The 18,430-nt window shown below is 35.9% G+C and overlaps 1 protein-coding gene across 1 annotated transcript in view; it reads right to left on the bottom strand.

Moving 5' to 3' along the window:
- Nucleotides 1-18,430, bottom strand: part of LOC307124811 (uncharacterized protein) — a gene marked incomplete at both ends in the record, with an annotated part of 35,407 nt that overhangs the window by 11,357 nt on the left and 5,620 nt on the right. Inside the window, 8 exons of the mRNA XM_079814259.1 lie at nucleotides 6,166-6,416; nucleotides 6,509-6,723; nucleotides 6,802-6,869; nucleotides 6,987-7,564; nucleotides 9,228-10,625; nucleotides 13,877-14,009; nucleotides 14,104-14,148; nucleotides 16,342-16,395. Coding sequence (XP_079670385.1) covers nucleotides 6,166-6,416; nucleotides 6,509-6,723; nucleotides 6,802-6,869; nucleotides 6,987-7,564; nucleotides 9,228-10,625; nucleotides 13,877-14,009; nucleotides 14,104-14,148; nucleotides 16,342-16,395 — 2,742 coding nt within the window. The remainder of the gene's footprint in view (nucleotides 1-6,165; nucleotides 6,417-6,508; nucleotides 6,724-6,801; nucleotides 6,870-6,986; nucleotides 7,565-9,227; nucleotides 10,626-13,876; nucleotides 14,010-14,103; nucleotides 14,149-16,341; nucleotides 16,396-18,430) is intronic.

Raw genomic sequence — 18,430 nt, 5'->3', positions numbered from 1 at the left:
CCAGTGTTTTTTTTTAATCTCCTTATATATTTTCCCCTGTCTCAAATCGAGCCGTCTGACCGTGTGACGTTACACGGTGTACGCCCCTCCTAAGATTGTTGATTGACAGCAGCGTTTCAACACAGACCCGCCCTGAGCGATCAATCCGCCATTGTTGATACTCTGGAGCAGAATGGCGTCTAAGCGATTGTGGTGTTGTGTTGTTGGGTGTAATAACGAACACAGCAGTCATTTTGATGTTCCTAAATCCGAACTGCTGAAGACCCAGTGGCTGCAGTGCTGAGTTTTGTTTTAGAAGGGAATACCCCCCCCCCCCCCCATCAACGTCAATGTTTGCGCAATCATTTCTCAGCAGACTGCTTTATAAACGAGCGTCAGTATAAAACAGGTTTTGCTAATAAGCTGCTCTTGAAAAAAGGATCGTGTTCCAGCTGCACCTCAGGAAGATCGAAGATGTGTGAGTGTAACGTTTTATTAACCTTTATATTAATCTTTACAAATCGCTTGCACGCTTCACGATGAATGAGGCTAAAGTTTACATGGTAAGTTATATTACGGCATGCTTTCTGTGTATGACGTTCTCAATATAATTCATAATCCCACGTTTATAATGAATAACGCGTTATGTTTGTTATTACAAACTGTGTACTCGGGTGATAAAGTTAACGTGGTAACACTACACTAAGCTTACTTTTGTACATGGTTTATAACGGTGTCTGTTACTGATTAAGAAGTAATGTAAAAAATAAATAAAAATCTTATAAAATAACATCAATCTGTCAATGAACTAACACATCAGTAAACACATAGCAACTACACTACTCTGCCAGTACAAAGATAGATCAAAGTGACATGACGTTAACCAACCATTCAGAAACGTCCTGTTCGAACTTCGATGGGTTCGTCATCTGTTCCTGGTCCGACTCCGGTTCAAAATGATAAGGTTGCTTAGATGTGTCCTCAGAGACTCCCGTTGCCATTATTTCTCGAAAATATACCCTCAAATGTTGTCAAGGCAACACTCCACGTGTGTTGTGGTGTTGTGTCGGGTCGAACCGAACGCCCCACAGAGCAGAGGGGGCGGGGTGAGCAAAGCTCATTATCATTTAAAGTCACATACACTGAAATGACTTGCTGAAAACTGAGCTGGTTTTGACCAGGTAAATTGAGTGTTTTCTTACAATACTAATGAGAATTTTTTATTAAAGTATATTACAAACTTTTCATTTAGACACTAAAGAATCATATTAACTTGTACAAAAATGTCATTCTATGACCCCTTTAAGAAAAAATTGGATCTGATTTTGACACTTAATGTTCATTTTATTCAGAACGACACTGTAACTCTTCATTTGTTTTGGTCGTGCAGGTGTACTTTTCAGCTCTGGAAAGTTATTTTATCTCAAGTATCTTACAAGGTTTTAAATTTTTTTTATGCGGATTCAAATGCCTGCGTTATAATAAACATAACTCTCTTCTATGTATTTTCAAAATTTTCTAATTGTAAACCTATTTTTGTAGTATTCTTATCTACAAGAGATTATTTACTTACAAGTTTAATCTCGCTCAACAAAAAAGCTTTCAGAACACGGACTACAAACTTTTCACTATATATATATATTTGTTACACACACACGTTGAGATTCAAATTCGAAAGTAAAAAGACTGTGAGAAAATAAAGACGTCGCACACAACATCTTGCGTAACCACTTAGGCTATAGGAAATATAAAAAGAATCAAAACGCATTCATAATTACACCATGAGCAATAATTTCAGTCCCTCAGATCGTCTGAAAATCACGTTTGACAATTCATTTTGCGCTTGTTTCCATGATGCATTGCATAGGCTACCATTCCTAAAACATATACGTCATTATTTAAACTTGATATACATATGAGTCATCAACATTTATCATTAAAAGAATCCACAGCACCTCTTATATTCAAGCCAAATATAAGAGATAAGATAAGATAAGATAAGAGATATTCTATTTCTAAATTCTATTAAGCATTACACATAAAAATATTAAAAGACGGTCACTGATCAATGACAATATAACAATCATTTGACAAATGTTAAAGCAGGAGTTTGAACATAAATTTCTACATTTGTCTGTTCAGTTTCTCTGATGTTCATCTCACATGCATTTGTTGCCTTACTTCTTGTCTGCTGTCATTTCTTCTATAAGAGTTTTTTCGGCTTCGTAAAGCGAGTTGAAAAATATCAGTTGTGATGAAAAATCTTGTGTTTCTATGATCTCAAAGATGCTCCTCATTTGACTCTGAGGTGTTGGCATTGCTTTGATTTCACTTAACTTTTCATGTGCAATGATGTCACCAAGTTGATCTGAAATGGCATCAACATTTTTCACCCTTTGGATAAGTGCAGCTTTGTTGTTTTTCAGAAAGGAAACACCTGTAGAATGTAGTCATCAATGTATTTAATAATATAGTATATTCAAAAGATTGTGAGTTATAGAAAACTGTGAATAATCTGTTCCGTAGCAAGTCAAAAATAGCATGGGTCTACCAGGCTGATTTAAATGTAAATAAAATGGCTATAAGATTGTGTTAAATTTATGGGCTTACGCTGCTTATCGGTTGAGAGGTCTGCTGTATAGTCTGTAATACAAAAAAAACGTGGTAATTTCTTAATTTTCAACTTTTTAGAGATTCAATTCATACAGAGATTTTACACTGTGCAGTGCTCATATTGTTGGAGCAGGTATTGAACATTTAAAGAGTAAACAATGTCTTTGATGGTTGTTACTGTCATGTCAGTTATTTACTTTCTAAACCTTTCTACAATTCCAGTAACACACACACACACACACACACACACACACACACACACACACACACACACACACACACACACACACACACACACACACACACACACACACACACACACACACACACACACACACACACACACACACACACACACACACACACACACACACACACACACAAACACACACACACACACACACACACACACACACACACACACACACACACACACACACACACACACACAGTAAAGGGTCTTATTTACCTTCCAGTGGTATGTTGTCAAGACTCCACTCAACTTTAACCTCTCCTTCCTTGTCTTTTTTCTTTTTGAGGCATAATCCCACATTCATCACGTCTTTTGGTAACTTTATATCAAATGTCGGATAGAAATGTTTCCACTTCTTAACGTGATGCAATTTTTTGAACTTACAAAGGAAAAAGATGGATAATAATTTTAGATTAGTTTGCACTAGTCACAAATCAGTAAGACTCAATGTTGTAAAAACTGTTTGTTATTGCTAAATGTATGATTTGATTCTTTGAATTGACATACAATACATAGACTTTTAAAAACATTTGTCGAATTGAAAATGAGGTTTTAAAGGAGCAGGTGGTCATTTCTCACAGATACCTTTTGACATAAACAGACATTTGCTTAAATGTTTTAGCCCAATATAAACTGTGCCTAAATATCAATTTCAAAACTAAACTCGATGAACCGGACTGAATAGAGAAGGAAAAAACATGTGTGAACACCCACAGTACTGTTTAAAAGCATCCCAGGATGCACCTTGTGAAGTTGAGTGAGAAAAGCAGAGTGTGCAGAACTGGGATCTTTACTATGTGAAAGTCTGTACAAGATAGTAGGCCTAATAATAAAGAATCAGTAAGTGAAACTAAACTTTTACTGTTAGTGTATAAGTGACATTGATAAGCCAAAATTAAAGTAAAACAAACGGACAAATGTTTGCTTTTATGTATTTGCGAGCTTGAAATGGGAATCTCTTTCAGTGAAAATGAGAAGTTTAAAGCTTGCAGGCTCCCGTACATCGACTGCCTGCAGCATCTTCTGGGATTTTTTAAGTGCTCCTATTATGGATTTTGAAAAAAAAAATCTTTCATGTAGTGTAACAGTTCTAAGTGAATGAAAACACCCTGCAAAGTTTTAAATCTGAAAGTGCAGCGTATATAAAGTTATTGTCTCTCAAAAGTAAGAGTCGACTCTGAGTCAATTAAACAAATAGATATTTGAACGAGTCGCAAGCTGTTTCGTTGTGATGTCACTACGAAACATTAGCATAATGCCCTTCCACTTATTGCACGCGCAGAAACCAGGGAAAACTTGAACACCCTCAAATCCTGCAGCTGATTCCTGTGGATTATGGATAGCATCATGTCGAGAAGACGCTGTGCTCTACAATGTGTTTATTGTGTTTCATATTGTGTAGGTATCTGGCTAACTGACGTTATTACTGTGTTACTGAAATACTACTGTAATTCAGCTGTGGACTGCAGTATTACCCAAAACTGTCTATTAATGCTGATTGTCTGTCATTCTTACTACTTTGAGTAAAGATAAGGGATGGAGCAAGATTTGTTTTGCAAACAAGTGCTCAGCTCGGCCATATGTGCACCGCAATAAATTAGAAACACACACACACACACATGGGTTTGTTGATGGACGCACTTGTTAATGCTGATGGTGAGGAATTACAGTTGAAACATCTCATAATGTACCTCAAACTGAGTAGCGTTTATCACTGAGAAACGTCCTGCTCAAGGTTTCGGGTTGAATAAATAGTTATTCCATTTTGTTATCATCGATTCGGACTCGCACTGGGATTGGTGTAAAATCGACGTCATTGATACTGTGTTTACAGTGTGTAGAGTTGCTGAGCTTTATGAAGCCTCCGGACGGAGCTGGAGTTGAGTTATGGTAATGGCCGTTTGTTTCTGAAATATGCGCGGTAGACCATTCACAACAGACTGGACCATCTGACCAATCAGAGCAGAGTAGGCTCGTGAAAAAGAGGGATTTAGAGAGACTGATTCATCCGTCGAATGATTCGAGTCGTTTGAGAATCATTGAACATTGTGGTGATGATGTACAATGTATATTATGAGAAAATTAAACAGTTTTTTTAACCTTTGATGCATGTAAACTTGTTGTTGGAGACCGCCAAAACTAAATTAGGAAACTTTAAAGTAGCATAATTGGGGCACTTTAACAGTTCGATTCTCTCAAGTCTGCATTTGATGCATAAGTACTAAGTACTAGTATAAGTACTAGTCAGTACAAGTACTAATCACTATCATTCTGGTTCGATTATAAGTGCAGACTGGTGAAGTTATTTTCTCTGATAAAGTCCCCTTTCGACTGTCTGGAGATTGTCTGGAGAAGAAAAGGTGAATACTACCATTAGTCCTATATCGTGTCAACAGTGAAGCTTCCTGAGATCATCCAGTGTAAATTTGCTTTTCATCCAAGGGAGTGGGCTCTCTCAAGTCTGCCCAAAAAGACTTCCTTGAATAAAGAACGGTATCAAAACCTCCAGCCAAAACAACTTATCCCAACAACCTGAGAGCAATTTGGTGATTCTCTGTTAATTTTCCAGCATGATGGAGCACCATGTCACAAGGCATGGTAATGGCAATAATAATATAATGAAGTGGCTCGGAGATCATTACATTGAAATTTTGGATCCGTGGCCAGGCAACTCCCTGGATCTTAATCCCATAGAGAACCTGTGGTCAGTCCTCAAAAGGAGAAGTCCACAAATTGTGATAAATGCTGATTACTAACAAGGCAAGAATGTATCGCCATCAGTCAGGATTTGGCCCAGAAGCTGATATCCAGCATGCCAGAGCAAATTGCAGAGGTTATGAAGAAGGTTCAACAATACTGACTCTTTGAATATATTGAATGTTTTTTGCCAGTAAAAAAAAAAAGTATATATGTATATATATATATTTCAAGAACTTTATGAGAAAAAAACATAAAGGTAGATAAACTAAATATAAACTATTTGATACATAATTCCCCAATGATTCCTAAATTAAAAAATTTACAAGTGAGAGAAATCTTGAATCAGTTAAAATCTTTGTCATATTGACTAAGCCTTGTTCTTATTCTAAACCATACTGACCGGTGTTTGTATCATTGGCCTCTCTGAAAGTTCATGTTCCTCAACAGGATCACAGGACATGCTGTACTCACAATTATATGTGAGCTTGCATTCACGAGCTGATTGGATTTGTGTAAAATCTTTTTTACATTTTCTCACCTGAAAAAAAAAAAACCCAGGGAAAATGTGATGTAAATAAAAGTCAGTCAAAACAAGGTGAAAAATGAACACAAAAACATACTTCTTCGGGGTCCACATTGCGTGGTTGTAGAAACACATGCAGCCTATGTGATTCCTTTATGTAGAACAGCATCACTTGGCCAAATGTCTCATTCCAATCATCCGTAAACCAGTTTTGTAGTTTCGAAAGTAAAAACTTTGATGTTCCTGGGATGCTCACTGTAACATGTGTGTTTGTGATATTCTGAGGCTTCAGAATATCAACAATCTGATTAGAGTAATGTATAACGGACATGAAGTGGTAGGCATCCTCTGAAAAAAAAAAAAGATTTGTACAAAAAAAAGGTTTTTATTTTTTACTTAATTCAGTATCTCTCATAAAGTTCACAAGATTGCCAACTAACCAATGGAGGTCTCGCAGTGAGGTAGGCTGAGTTGAGACAGCTCACCCTGAACACATTTGATATCATACAGGGGTCCTGCTTGGTAATGGTTGGCAGGGACTGGACAGTCGATGTCCTGAAGAACAGAGCTGTACAGCACCTCCCCGTCCCCCTTCATGTTAAAACCAAGCTTTGTAATCTCACAATGGAACCAGCCTGCATGGCTGCTCTGTAACCTATTTCAAAGAAATATCAAATATTAATGCAAACTGATACACTCAATAGCTTACTTCACCTGTTTGTTGATACAGTACCTGTATTTGCTTTGCCCCTCCTGTAAGATGACCTCAGGAGTGAACAAATCATCTTTTACATCTAGCTTCTGTGTAAAAAAAAGTGTTTTAAGTGCATTGTAATTGTATTGTCAAATTAGACACAAGTAATTATAAAACTGCATTTGCAAAGAGATAATTTTAAAAGAAATGAATCAGTGACTTACCCTTAAAATGTCTGAAGGGGACTGAGAATCTCCATCTGCGATTTCTGGTAATACCAGATGCATTGAATTATTTCCCCGGATCATCCTCTGTATCCTCTCAGAAAGCTCTATCCTTTCTGTAGTTGGTTCAGAGCCACAGATGTAGGTTTTGTGTCCACATTTTTCATGAAGCCACTCCAATACACTTCTCTGAGCTCCAGTGTATGTATTTATACTACAGTCTCCCTCTGTAAATACTACAATGACATGATTCCAAAATTTCTCTCCAAGAAACTCTAAATTTTCAAGAATCTCTTTGGTCTGGTCTGTGAATTGGCCATCATGCAGACAAATTGCAAGCAGAATGGCATGAGGCCCAGGAGTCAGTCTTTCCCATCGAAGAATCCTCTTGGCATTGCAAATATCAATATCAACCAAGTTCACAATCTTCTTGTTCATTGAACCTTTGAAAATCTTAAGCCTACCGCTGCCAATTTCCTCACAACTTCCTCCATCAAAAATCAGGTTTAGAACAGATTTTTCTGTTTCACTGAATCTTATGAGACAAATCCTTGTCTCTCTAAGAAGACAGCTTTCACCTATTTAAGAAAAACATACATTCAATTTTTGTTTATTAATTCCACATCTAGGAGATATGACCACTGACAAACAACTACATATGGTATCATAAAACATGACACTGTTAATGTAAATGCCTAAATTACAATAAATTGGTATAGAAGAGTTAAAAGAGTGACAATGCTTTGTTTATTTGAAAACATTTCTTTTGTTTTTTTGTTTGCATTAATGACTCCTAAAATGTAATAAAATTAATGAATTAATAATGAATAACTCATTAATATAGGTCGATCTTATTAAACATGTATTTTACGGTGCCTTTGTTTTCTATGGAGCTTGAATAAATTGATTTAGCAATAATAAATACTGATTCAGAACAATGTTCTTCGTCAGATCACATCTCACAATACGTGTTGTTCTGTTTCCTGTGTTTTGGTTTCCAGATAGCCTGAAGAAGTGCAACAGAGTTTGTTTCCATTAAAACTGTGTGCACATAGACCCAGCTCTTATTTCTGCCATTTTCAACCCCTTGCTGACAGATTTGACCTGGACAAAGTTTTTTTTTTAAATTTATGTAAATGGTCTTTTTGTGCCTTTATTAGACAGGACAGTGCAAATGAGACAGCAAAGCATGGGCGGAGAGAGAGGGGAATAGGATCGGCAAAGGACAACAAAAGCTTGAACAAAAAAGTTTGAAAATCAAACTCAGGTCGCCAGATGCCCAACTGCGCTATATGTCGTCATGCTACCCACAAGGCTATTGGCACCGGTCCTGGACAAAGTTTAAAGGGGGAATGAGAAAATAGTTTTTGTAAATGTATGCAGTGTTTGTCTGAAGCAGGGATAGGCAAGTTTAGTCCTAGAGACCCACTGTCCTGCAAAGTTTAGCTCCAATCCTTTAACAAAGAAAACACAGCTTTAGTAATCATGAAGACATTGATTAGCTTGTTCAGGTGTGTTTGATTAGGTTTGGAGCTAAACTCTGCAGGACAGCGGCTCTCTAGGACAGAACTTGCCTACCCCTGGTCTGAAGAAATCACTGCATACAACAAAACCTTTTTGAGGAACCAATAAATTCCGCAAAAGAGGGTGTAGTCTATGTCAGTAATTCAACATATATGATCAGAAACAGAAACATATATGATGGATGAAACAGAAGAGTTTCCATATTTTAGAATCACCAGGTCAAAGTCCTGACATAAATAACAAAATGTTGTGATGTGCCAGGACTTTCAAGAATATTTGTTTAAACCATAATTTTTTTTTCAATAAATATAACACTATACACTGAGCGTGTCATCTGCAGATTTCAATTTTGGATGGCATCAACCAGTTAAACATTTTACAACAGGAAGACTGATCATGCACCAAATAGCCAAAATTGGGAAAACATCTGCACATTTAAAAAATGTCAAAATGGTTGTCAAATTAATTAAAACATTCATATCACACTTGACAACATTCTTAATCAATAGTTTTTAGATTATAAGAATTTGAACTCCAAGATTATCTTGAAATCATGACAAAAGTATATGAAAAAATGTACATACTGTAGTACATTTTTGTACTTTTGGGGGTTTTCTATTAAGAAATTAAACTTATAATTTTGCAGACCAGTGTATTTCAAGTAATCCAACCCCTAAATATAAAAAAGTATGAAAATATATAAAATAAAATATTTACCGAAATCAAGCCCATTTGTTAGGGCTCTCTCATAAAACTCTTCAGCCTTGAGTTTTTCACCCTTCACTTCATGAATGAATCCTTGTATAGCACACGCCTCGCTGTCATTCGGGTTTTTCACCCTTTCAATACGTTTAATCACCTCCTTCAGGTTCTTCTCACACAACCTGCCTTGAAATGATTCCGGCTGCAGCCTCAGACCTTGCATGAAATGATAGATGGCCAGTTGTTCAGATCTTTTGGTGTAGAGCTGGTATTCGCCATAGAAACAATGAACTGCCGGTAGGTTTTGTTTTTCATTATTAGCTATTTTAAATGCTTCTTCAAAAAGTCTCTCAGCTTTGGAGCTGTCAAGTTGTCCGTAATGCAGTGCTAGATCTGCCGTGGCAATAACGAAAGTGGGCTTTAGGGAAATCGCCTTCTCCAGATGATCGATGCACTTGTGCAAGTATTGCTGTATTTCGTATGACTTGCCAGTTGTCCTATATTTCGTTTTGTAACACATTGCAAACTGATGGTGTATAAAGGCTGAGTTTGGGGTAGCCTGCAGGGCTTCTTTCAGTAGAGAAATGGCTTCGTCCATGTTTCCTAATTGGCGGAAAAACTTTGCTGCGTATCTTATGACATGTGGGTTTTCAGGAGACATCACCAGCGCCGTAATCACCTTATCCTTTGCAGTTTTGAGCATCTTTTTATAATCTCTGTTATAACGCATTCTCAGTGCTAGCAACACTAATAGTACAGCATCATCTGGATCAAGCTCTATAGCTCTGTTGAGTTGTTTTATTGTTGGCGAGTCTGAAAGGTCAAGGTTCTCATCAGTTGTGCGGCAGAGGGCAATAGCATAGCCTGTATTTAAATCGCTGTCATCAGGGTTCATTTCAAGGGCCTGTCTAAAGCATTCCTTTGCGGCATTGTAGTAATTGGAAGTGAATTTAAGAAAAACCCAAGCCTTTTCTCTGAGTACCTCGATAATATGAGTGAATCCTTCAGAGAATTTCCTATGGATACTCTCTAACTGTTTCAAGTACTCTTGACATGTAGAAAAATCTTTCATATGATAGTGCAACCAGGCAAGGTCTCCATAGGTAACAATAAGAACTAGATCACTGTCTTTGTAGTGTTCCTTTGCAAGCTGCACTGATTTCTGCAGATTTGCGAGTGCTTCCTGATGATTGCCATAGAGATACTGAACAAATCCAAAGCTGCTGTACGCTCGTGTTACTCTCGCCTCGGCAGATTCCAACTGAATCTGTTCCTCCAGACGATTCAGCAAATCACAGAGAACAAAGTCTTTTTCTTCTCTTAGAGACCAAGTAAAATGGCACTCCTGCTGCAGCAGTTTGGTTTTTAAAACACCTTCATGACTGAAAAAGAAGGAAAGCTGAGGCAAATTACCTAAACAAATTTTATTTATATGAGTCATGTGCTCTAGCAGTATGTCTCAGTGTACACAGTGTGAACCATGTCACTGATTTGTGAGATAAGGGACAAAACATGTCCTACACACAAAAGCCCACTTTATGTTAAAAATAAAGATATTCATCAAAATAAAAATACTTTAAAAGTTACATCTAAAGGAAATCTGGATACTCAGGACATTCATTGATTTTATTTTTAAATCATTTTGTTAGTATCATTTTATATACATGCTCTGTACTTGGAAAACACGTGTAATTTAACCTGTCCTTCGAAAGTGGTCAAAATGTAAAACTGCCAAAGAGTTTAGAAATGCAACTAATTCAAAAATATACATTTAAATTGAAAAGCAGATGAATCAATGACTTTATATATATATATATATATATATATATATATATATATATATATATATATATATATATATATATATATATATATATATATTAAAAAACACAAACTAGATATTTAATTATATATATATAAAAAAAATCCATTAAAAAGTTATTTATGTCTGACAGAGTTGACTTGTAAGCTGATGGAGTTGACAAGTGCTCACAAAACTCTTTATTTGGTGATATTGCATTTAAACACTTTATTTTAAGGTGACGTAGTTCCATGCAACTACCATGGTAACTACATGTACATATTATAGTAATAACAGTAAATTATGCATTTACTAACTCTAAACCAACCCCTAACAGTAACTCTACTGTCAGAACATGTAGTTAATTAATATTACCTAGTACAATGAAACTATATTACCTTAAAATAAAGTGCAAACATTATATATATATATATATATATATATATATATATATATATATATATATATATATATATATATATATATATATATATATATATATATATATATATATATATATATATATATATATATATATTAGGGTTGTCAAAAGATTAATCGCAATTAATCGCATCCAAAATAAAAGTTTGTGTTTGCATAATATATGTGTGTATATATATATATTGCATATAGGGAATTATTCTAGTTATTTCATGATTTTATTTATATATATTTGGCCTGATTTACATGCATTTTAGCATACGCATACACACACACACACACACACACACATACTTGTTTTTGTGGTATAGAAGGACTTTGATGGCCAAACCAGTATGGTGGTGGTTTAAAGGGACACCCCTTTCCCAATGCCCTACAGTGATGATAAAACTATCAAAAATTTTGTTTTAATCTGCAGATCACAAATCTGACTTCAAATATTCTAAACACACAACAGAACAGAAAATATGACAATATGATATTTTGGTGGTACACTAGGACATTCCCGCCCATCCTGAAATGTTCCCGCCTATGACATAATTGTGATTTTTGGGGGCCGACCGTATTATGAGGACACTCGTTTTACAATACACAAAATATGTCATTTCAGTGGATTACAGGGACCAGTGTGTTTTACAGGCACATGACCACACACACACACTAATGCGACAACACAGTGTATTACCAAGACTAAGGTGATTTAAGAGGACTGGATCTTAAACACAATACACAACTGCACAATCCAACATTACGGGGGCCAGTGTGTTTTACTGGTACATGACCACACACACACACACACACACACTAACCTGAAAACACTGCGTATTACCAAGACTAAGGTGATTTAAGAGGAATGATCTTTAAACACAATACACAACTGCACAATCCAACATTATAAGGACGTGTGTGTTTAATGGTTCATGCCCACAACACACACACACACACACACACACCTGAAGATATGGTGCATTACCAAGACTAAGGTGATTTAAGAGGACCGGATCTCCAATACATTACACAAAAAAACTTACAACATTACAGGGACCAAAGAGTTTTAGAAGTGCTTTAATTATGACTTAAAATATTAACATAAACATTGAGTTTTTCCAGTTTTACCATGTGATACCATCATGTCATGCCATTTTAAGAGGAAAGTGACACCCTCAAACATAAAACATGTTTCAGAAAGCATACAGCATCATTACAAAGCTTCGGAAAGATAGACAAAACAGCCCATTTGGAAACAGGCACATCTGAAATCAGTCATTAAACAGCTTTGATATATATTAAATTAACCCACTCGACATGCAATAAATGCTGCAGCATATAGAGAAACGACTTATAAGAGACGCTTTAACCAAAAAGACAATTCTTCACAATTGTCGAGTCAGAGTTTCAAAGCAGCTTAGAGGAAAACAGTGATAACAGGAAAATGATGTATTATTATTACATTTATTAAAATGATATTTGATTATGAAGTTAGTTTGGGCTGTAGAGCAGCTCTAGAAGAGTATAGTGTCATCGTTCAGTGTTGATTGAGTTATGTTGTAGAAATCATCAATTATTCCTTTAGTTAATATCATCTATAGCATGGGCGCCGGAAGCAAAAAAAAATGTGGGTGGGTCCTCTCAGAAAATCTTTAGAGTAGACGGCATTTACATTAAGTAGAAATATACCGCCTTGTTTGCTAAACGTCTGGTTGGGCCAGACAAAAAAACGGAAATCACCGTATCAGTGAGAGCAGCAATAGTGCCGGGTGAGACGCATGGCATCAAGTTGACGCAAATCGACCCGCGGTTCGAATCCACCTTTTGCCGAACTCACTCTACTCCCTTTTTCCATCACATATCAGATCGGAAAGGCATTTATTTCCAATAGAAATGAAGAAAATATTAGAAAAGTTGAAATAAAGCATCTAACGTGTTTAATAATGGTTAGGGGTTGGTGCACAGGCATGTTCTGAATTACAGATGGTAAAAGTGAGTGGGTCCAATATCATTGATCGTAAAAAGTGGGTGGGTCTTGTCCCGCACACATACAATGGTTCCGACGCCCATGATCTATAGCAGCTCTGGAGAAAACACTCATGCCATCGTCCAGCTCACTTCAGTTCTCATATAGTGCCAATGCAGTCAGATCAATAATAGTTTTGAAACGTATAATAATACTATTTCTTTCAAGAACAGTTCAACTTCTAGATGTATAGAGTGAGCTCTTAGTATGTTCTGCTGCCCTACATAAGTTTAGCTATAGAATGAAACTAACAAAACCAACAACCAAAATAATAATCCAGCATCAAATGAGACACATGATGTAACATCACTTATTTTAGGCTTTGCTTTTCAAGGTAATTCCTCGATTTCTTACAAAATATCTTTTGTCCTCTGTGCTTTCCCAAAACAGGATCCTCAGCGGTCTTACACTGCGGTCTTTCAGTCAGTGTGGCCAGTTCTCCTTTGGCTATATGAGCCTTAAAATGTTCAATTACAGCTGTAACTTCAGCATTTGACCAGCACACGTTTTGTCCTTTCAATTTCTGCCTCACTGTCATTGTCTGTACAGAAGAACACATGCTTTTGTAAGCTCTAACTATATGAGAGCTCCTGTACTTACACTGATGGAGGTATTCTGATTTAAACCTCAGGTACCTTGAGAAACTTCAGTGGTTTTCTCAATGGGCATCTTCTGAACACCTGGAAGAAATCAGTTATACACTGATCAGAAACTCAGATATAACGCAAACCTGTATCTAGATCTTAAAACTGAATATACACCTGATATCTAAAAAATCACATTTCAAATGACATTCAAAATATTATTCTGGAGAAGAAATGTTATATTAAACACCTCCTTTTTAAGTTTTTGACCAACATGAACATGATCAACTTATTGGTATAGGCCAGAATTACAATGTTGTTGCAACACTGATTCCATTAATGTTCTTCTAGAAAAGTTTCACTATATAAAAGTGCAAAAATCTGATTATTGATAACTGATTATTACAATTAATGGCAAAAGGAATGTTTAGAAATGTAAACTGATATTACCTACTGACACACTGCAGCATTATATATTATAGATATATATTTATATACACACACACACACCGTATATAACTGTCTTAAAACCACTGGCTTAAAATGAACATTTCTAACACATCATCTTACTCTAAAGGTACAAATTCTGTTGTGTACCTTATCAACATTATTTAATATTAAGCCATTGATTTTGGGCTGTTGGCAAACATAATTCTAAAGTGGAAACCATCTAAACATCAACAGACAGGTTGTTCATGTTTATACGCACTTTACTATCATTACTAACATTCAACAAAGCATGTATTGATGGATTTTGTTACCCTTGTTGTAAAGTGTACACTATTTCAACATTACCTGATGTGTTATTAACATTTGTAGACTCTTTATCAACATGACTTGTCATTAACAAAGCATTTATTATTATTTAATGAACCTACAAATGTTAACACATCAGTTAATGTTGAAATAGGGTACACGTGATAATAAGGTTCTCAAAATCCAATAATATACATGCTTTGTTTTAATAATGTTGATAAGGAATACAACAGCATTTTTACCTTTAGAGTAAGATGGTGAGTTAGAAATATTCATCCGTAGTGTGTGTGAACTGCTGTGTAAACTAATGTAAATATGTACAGTAAGATAACCTTACAAAAACAGTAAAGCTACAGGCATTGTTCATGATTAGTTCATGTTAACTAATGCATTAACTAATGTTAACTAATACAACCTTATTGTAAAGTGTTACCATAATAACTATAATACTTTTAGATCACTATTATTATAATTGTTGCTAAGATACTAATATACTACTACTGTCAATGAAAAATGTATATTTTATAATGATTATTTTATTTTACAATACTTCTTTCTTAATTTCTTCGCTTAAGCTGTTATACTGGCAGAAGCCTGCAGTTTCAGTGGAAACAGGTTTATAAACGCATCTTATTACAAATGGGGTGAAATACTGTAAATCAACTGTCCACAAAATGTTGGATATAATGCAAATGTGCTAATAGAGTGTAAGTTGTGCTCGCTGCATGTTAAACTCAAGGCACATGTAGAGATGGAGTTCACTGCATTCATTGGCTGTGAAACGAGGAGTGGACAATGCCAGATCATGAGCTGATGGAGTGAGGAAAGTGTGCGGTTCAGTTTGAAACACGCAGCACAACAAACTGTAGACTTACTTCATTATCGTCTTTTGTGATTTGATAAGGGCACGAAGCTATATCGTGCTTTTGATTTTAATTTCATTTTAGAGACGCTTTACCAAAGTGCATGCCGCAAGATACAAAGACAATTTATGTTATTACACAAACACATTTGGAGACGGCATAGAATCCGGTGACTCAAAGCACTTCAGGAGGTGGTCTGAGACGCATTCCAGATGAAACTGGACAAGTGTAAATGCAGATGGTTGTTGAAACCGCATATGGTTTACCACAACTTTACTCCTCACAAAACTGCCAAATTATAAACAAGTGAGAGCGTGTTTTAGGCTATATGACATGTTCTAGTCAGATATGACAGCGCTCATCTTCATTAAAAGTAGTGAGAATAAATTATTTAACCAGTGCTGATGCTACTCTCTCTCCTATTGATCTTGAAATTAGCTGATGATAAATAAAATGCTTCTCATAGCGGTAGTTTTACGATGACGTGAACACCGTTAAACCAGCGTATAGCATGGAAATAAAAAATTGGATATATATCCGTTTTGCAAAGGCCTATTTATGTGGCCAAGTGTAAATGGAATTGTTTTGACAAATCATATCAGTAAAAACACATGAAAAGGTTCTTACTAGACTAGCATTTTCTAAAATGATGCAATGCTCTTTTTATTACCATCTCAGCACAGCCTTGATCATCCAATGAGAACTGGTCCTTCTCAGGGCTCACCTGAAAGCAAGATAAAGAAAGAAGAGATAAACATTCAACTACAGACAAAGATTCAGAGATGATCCAAATGAAGCAGCATAGACACTGGACTCCATCTGATAATAACAATGAGGCCGATATATTAAGATTAATAAATAATGGATTATTTCCTGCAGCTTCAGATGTGTACTGTTCACCATGATGGTTGTGAAATGTTTGAATCACTTTGAAAAGGAAGACACAGTCAAGGTGCATCACAATCAGCGCGGTGTTACAGGGAGAGTTTGTTTGTGCATTCGCAGCATTTTGTGGAATTATGTAATATTTTTAAAATGTTGTGTATATCTGATTTATCTCAGACAGGATGAGTTACTGAACGCTGCAGTAAAGTGCTTCACTGTAGGCCCACCGGTGATCATCTCTTCCACACGCGAGCTCAAACAGCAATGCAGGACAATAATAACTGACTGTCATATATACATAACATTATAATGAGAAGACTGAAGACTGCCGTGCTTCAGCGCTGTTGTGGGAAGAACGCGCTGAACAACAGGAGTTCCACATTTTGACAAACACAGTCAAGTTCACTTGTGCATTTGCATCAATGTGTGCAGATATAAGTCGTGATAGTAAAGTTATGTAGTATAAACCTTTGATTTCTCTCATATAGGATGTGTTTCCTTTAGTTAAATAACTCAAGCAAAGCTCTTCATTGTACCGCTGATGCTCATTGGCTTCAACGCAGAACATTAATAACAATAATTGGGACTGTCATATATAAATTACATTATAATGAGAAAACTATCTGAATAAAACGCTGTGAATTCTTTGGGTTTAGTTGCCGTGCGTCCACAACAGGAGTTTCAATACGTAACTTAGTTCAAGTTCATCTATGCATGATTTTGTGCAAGTATGAGTTGTAATATTGTGTTTATTTTGTATAAATATCTAATTGATCATATATAGGTTGTGTTCCATTGAGCTAAACAAAAGCGCTTGGGTTTATGGTGTCTTCATTCAGCTCTTCAGCTTTAGCGCGCGCACCTCAAACACACGTTAGGGATGGGCGATATGGACTTAAAAATGTATCCCGATATTTTCTAGTATTTATTGCGATAACGATATCAATGACGATAAATGTAGTATCATTCTCCATGTTTTTGGATACCAGTGAGAGCTGCATGCATTCTGCATGCAGACTCAGAAAAACAAACAATGATCTTAAGTAAAACGTACCTGTCATCACATAGGCTCCTATAATACATAATATATATATACACATTTATTTTTTTTATGTAAAATTCCACACCAGCCTTTTCAGAAATGGAAAAGTTGCAGATATAATTGTCTTCTGTGAAAGTGTAGGTAATGTTTAAATAGTTCAACTGTGCTGAAAAACATCACACAATACAAACAATAATAATTCAAATCAATGACAAGTTTTACATGTAAACCGATTCTGTATTCATACACTCATGGTGCAAACAGTGGTAAAAATAGCAGAAACAGCAAAAGTAATTATCCCAACCATGTCTTCAGATTACAAAAAAGTTACAAATAAGGATTTAATGATAGAACTTCAGTAATTTGAGTTGATAAAATAATACCACGAATTCTTCAACTAATAAAAATAAACTGCACTAAGGATTAATGAGCTTCTGGGCTCATGAATATTAATCACGTTGTCAGCGCTCATTCAAACTGATTTGCTGAAATCATAACACAGTAATAGGTGCGCGCCAGCCAATGAGATTCCCGTTTGTGCATTCGTTTCTTCCTGTTCACGAAAGGCTGAATAATTCCAAATAAACACCATTATTTTACAGGAAAATACAACAAAGGATATTGTTTACATGTAGCACGTCAATTCTGTGTTGTGTAAGACTCTCTCGCTCTCTCTTTGAGTGTGTGTGAAACACTGAGCGCTCTCAGTCGCGCGCCTCACACTAGTGTTTATTGTGCGTCAAATACACTGCACATTCATTGAGATGAACTGAAATACTATGCTTTACCGATCGATTGAGATGCGAATCTCTTAAGCGCTCAGTCCAAGTGC

This window comes from Gobio gobio (genome assembly GCF_949357685.1).
Source record: "Gobio gobio genome assembly, chromosome: 4".
NCBI classification, from domain to species: Eukaryota; Metazoa; Chordata; class Actinopteri; order Cypriniformes; family Gobionidae; genus Gobio; species Gobio gobio.
The sequence above is the reverse complement of the archived record's forward strand: the minus strand, read 5'-3'. Positions and strand labels throughout refer to the sequence as shown.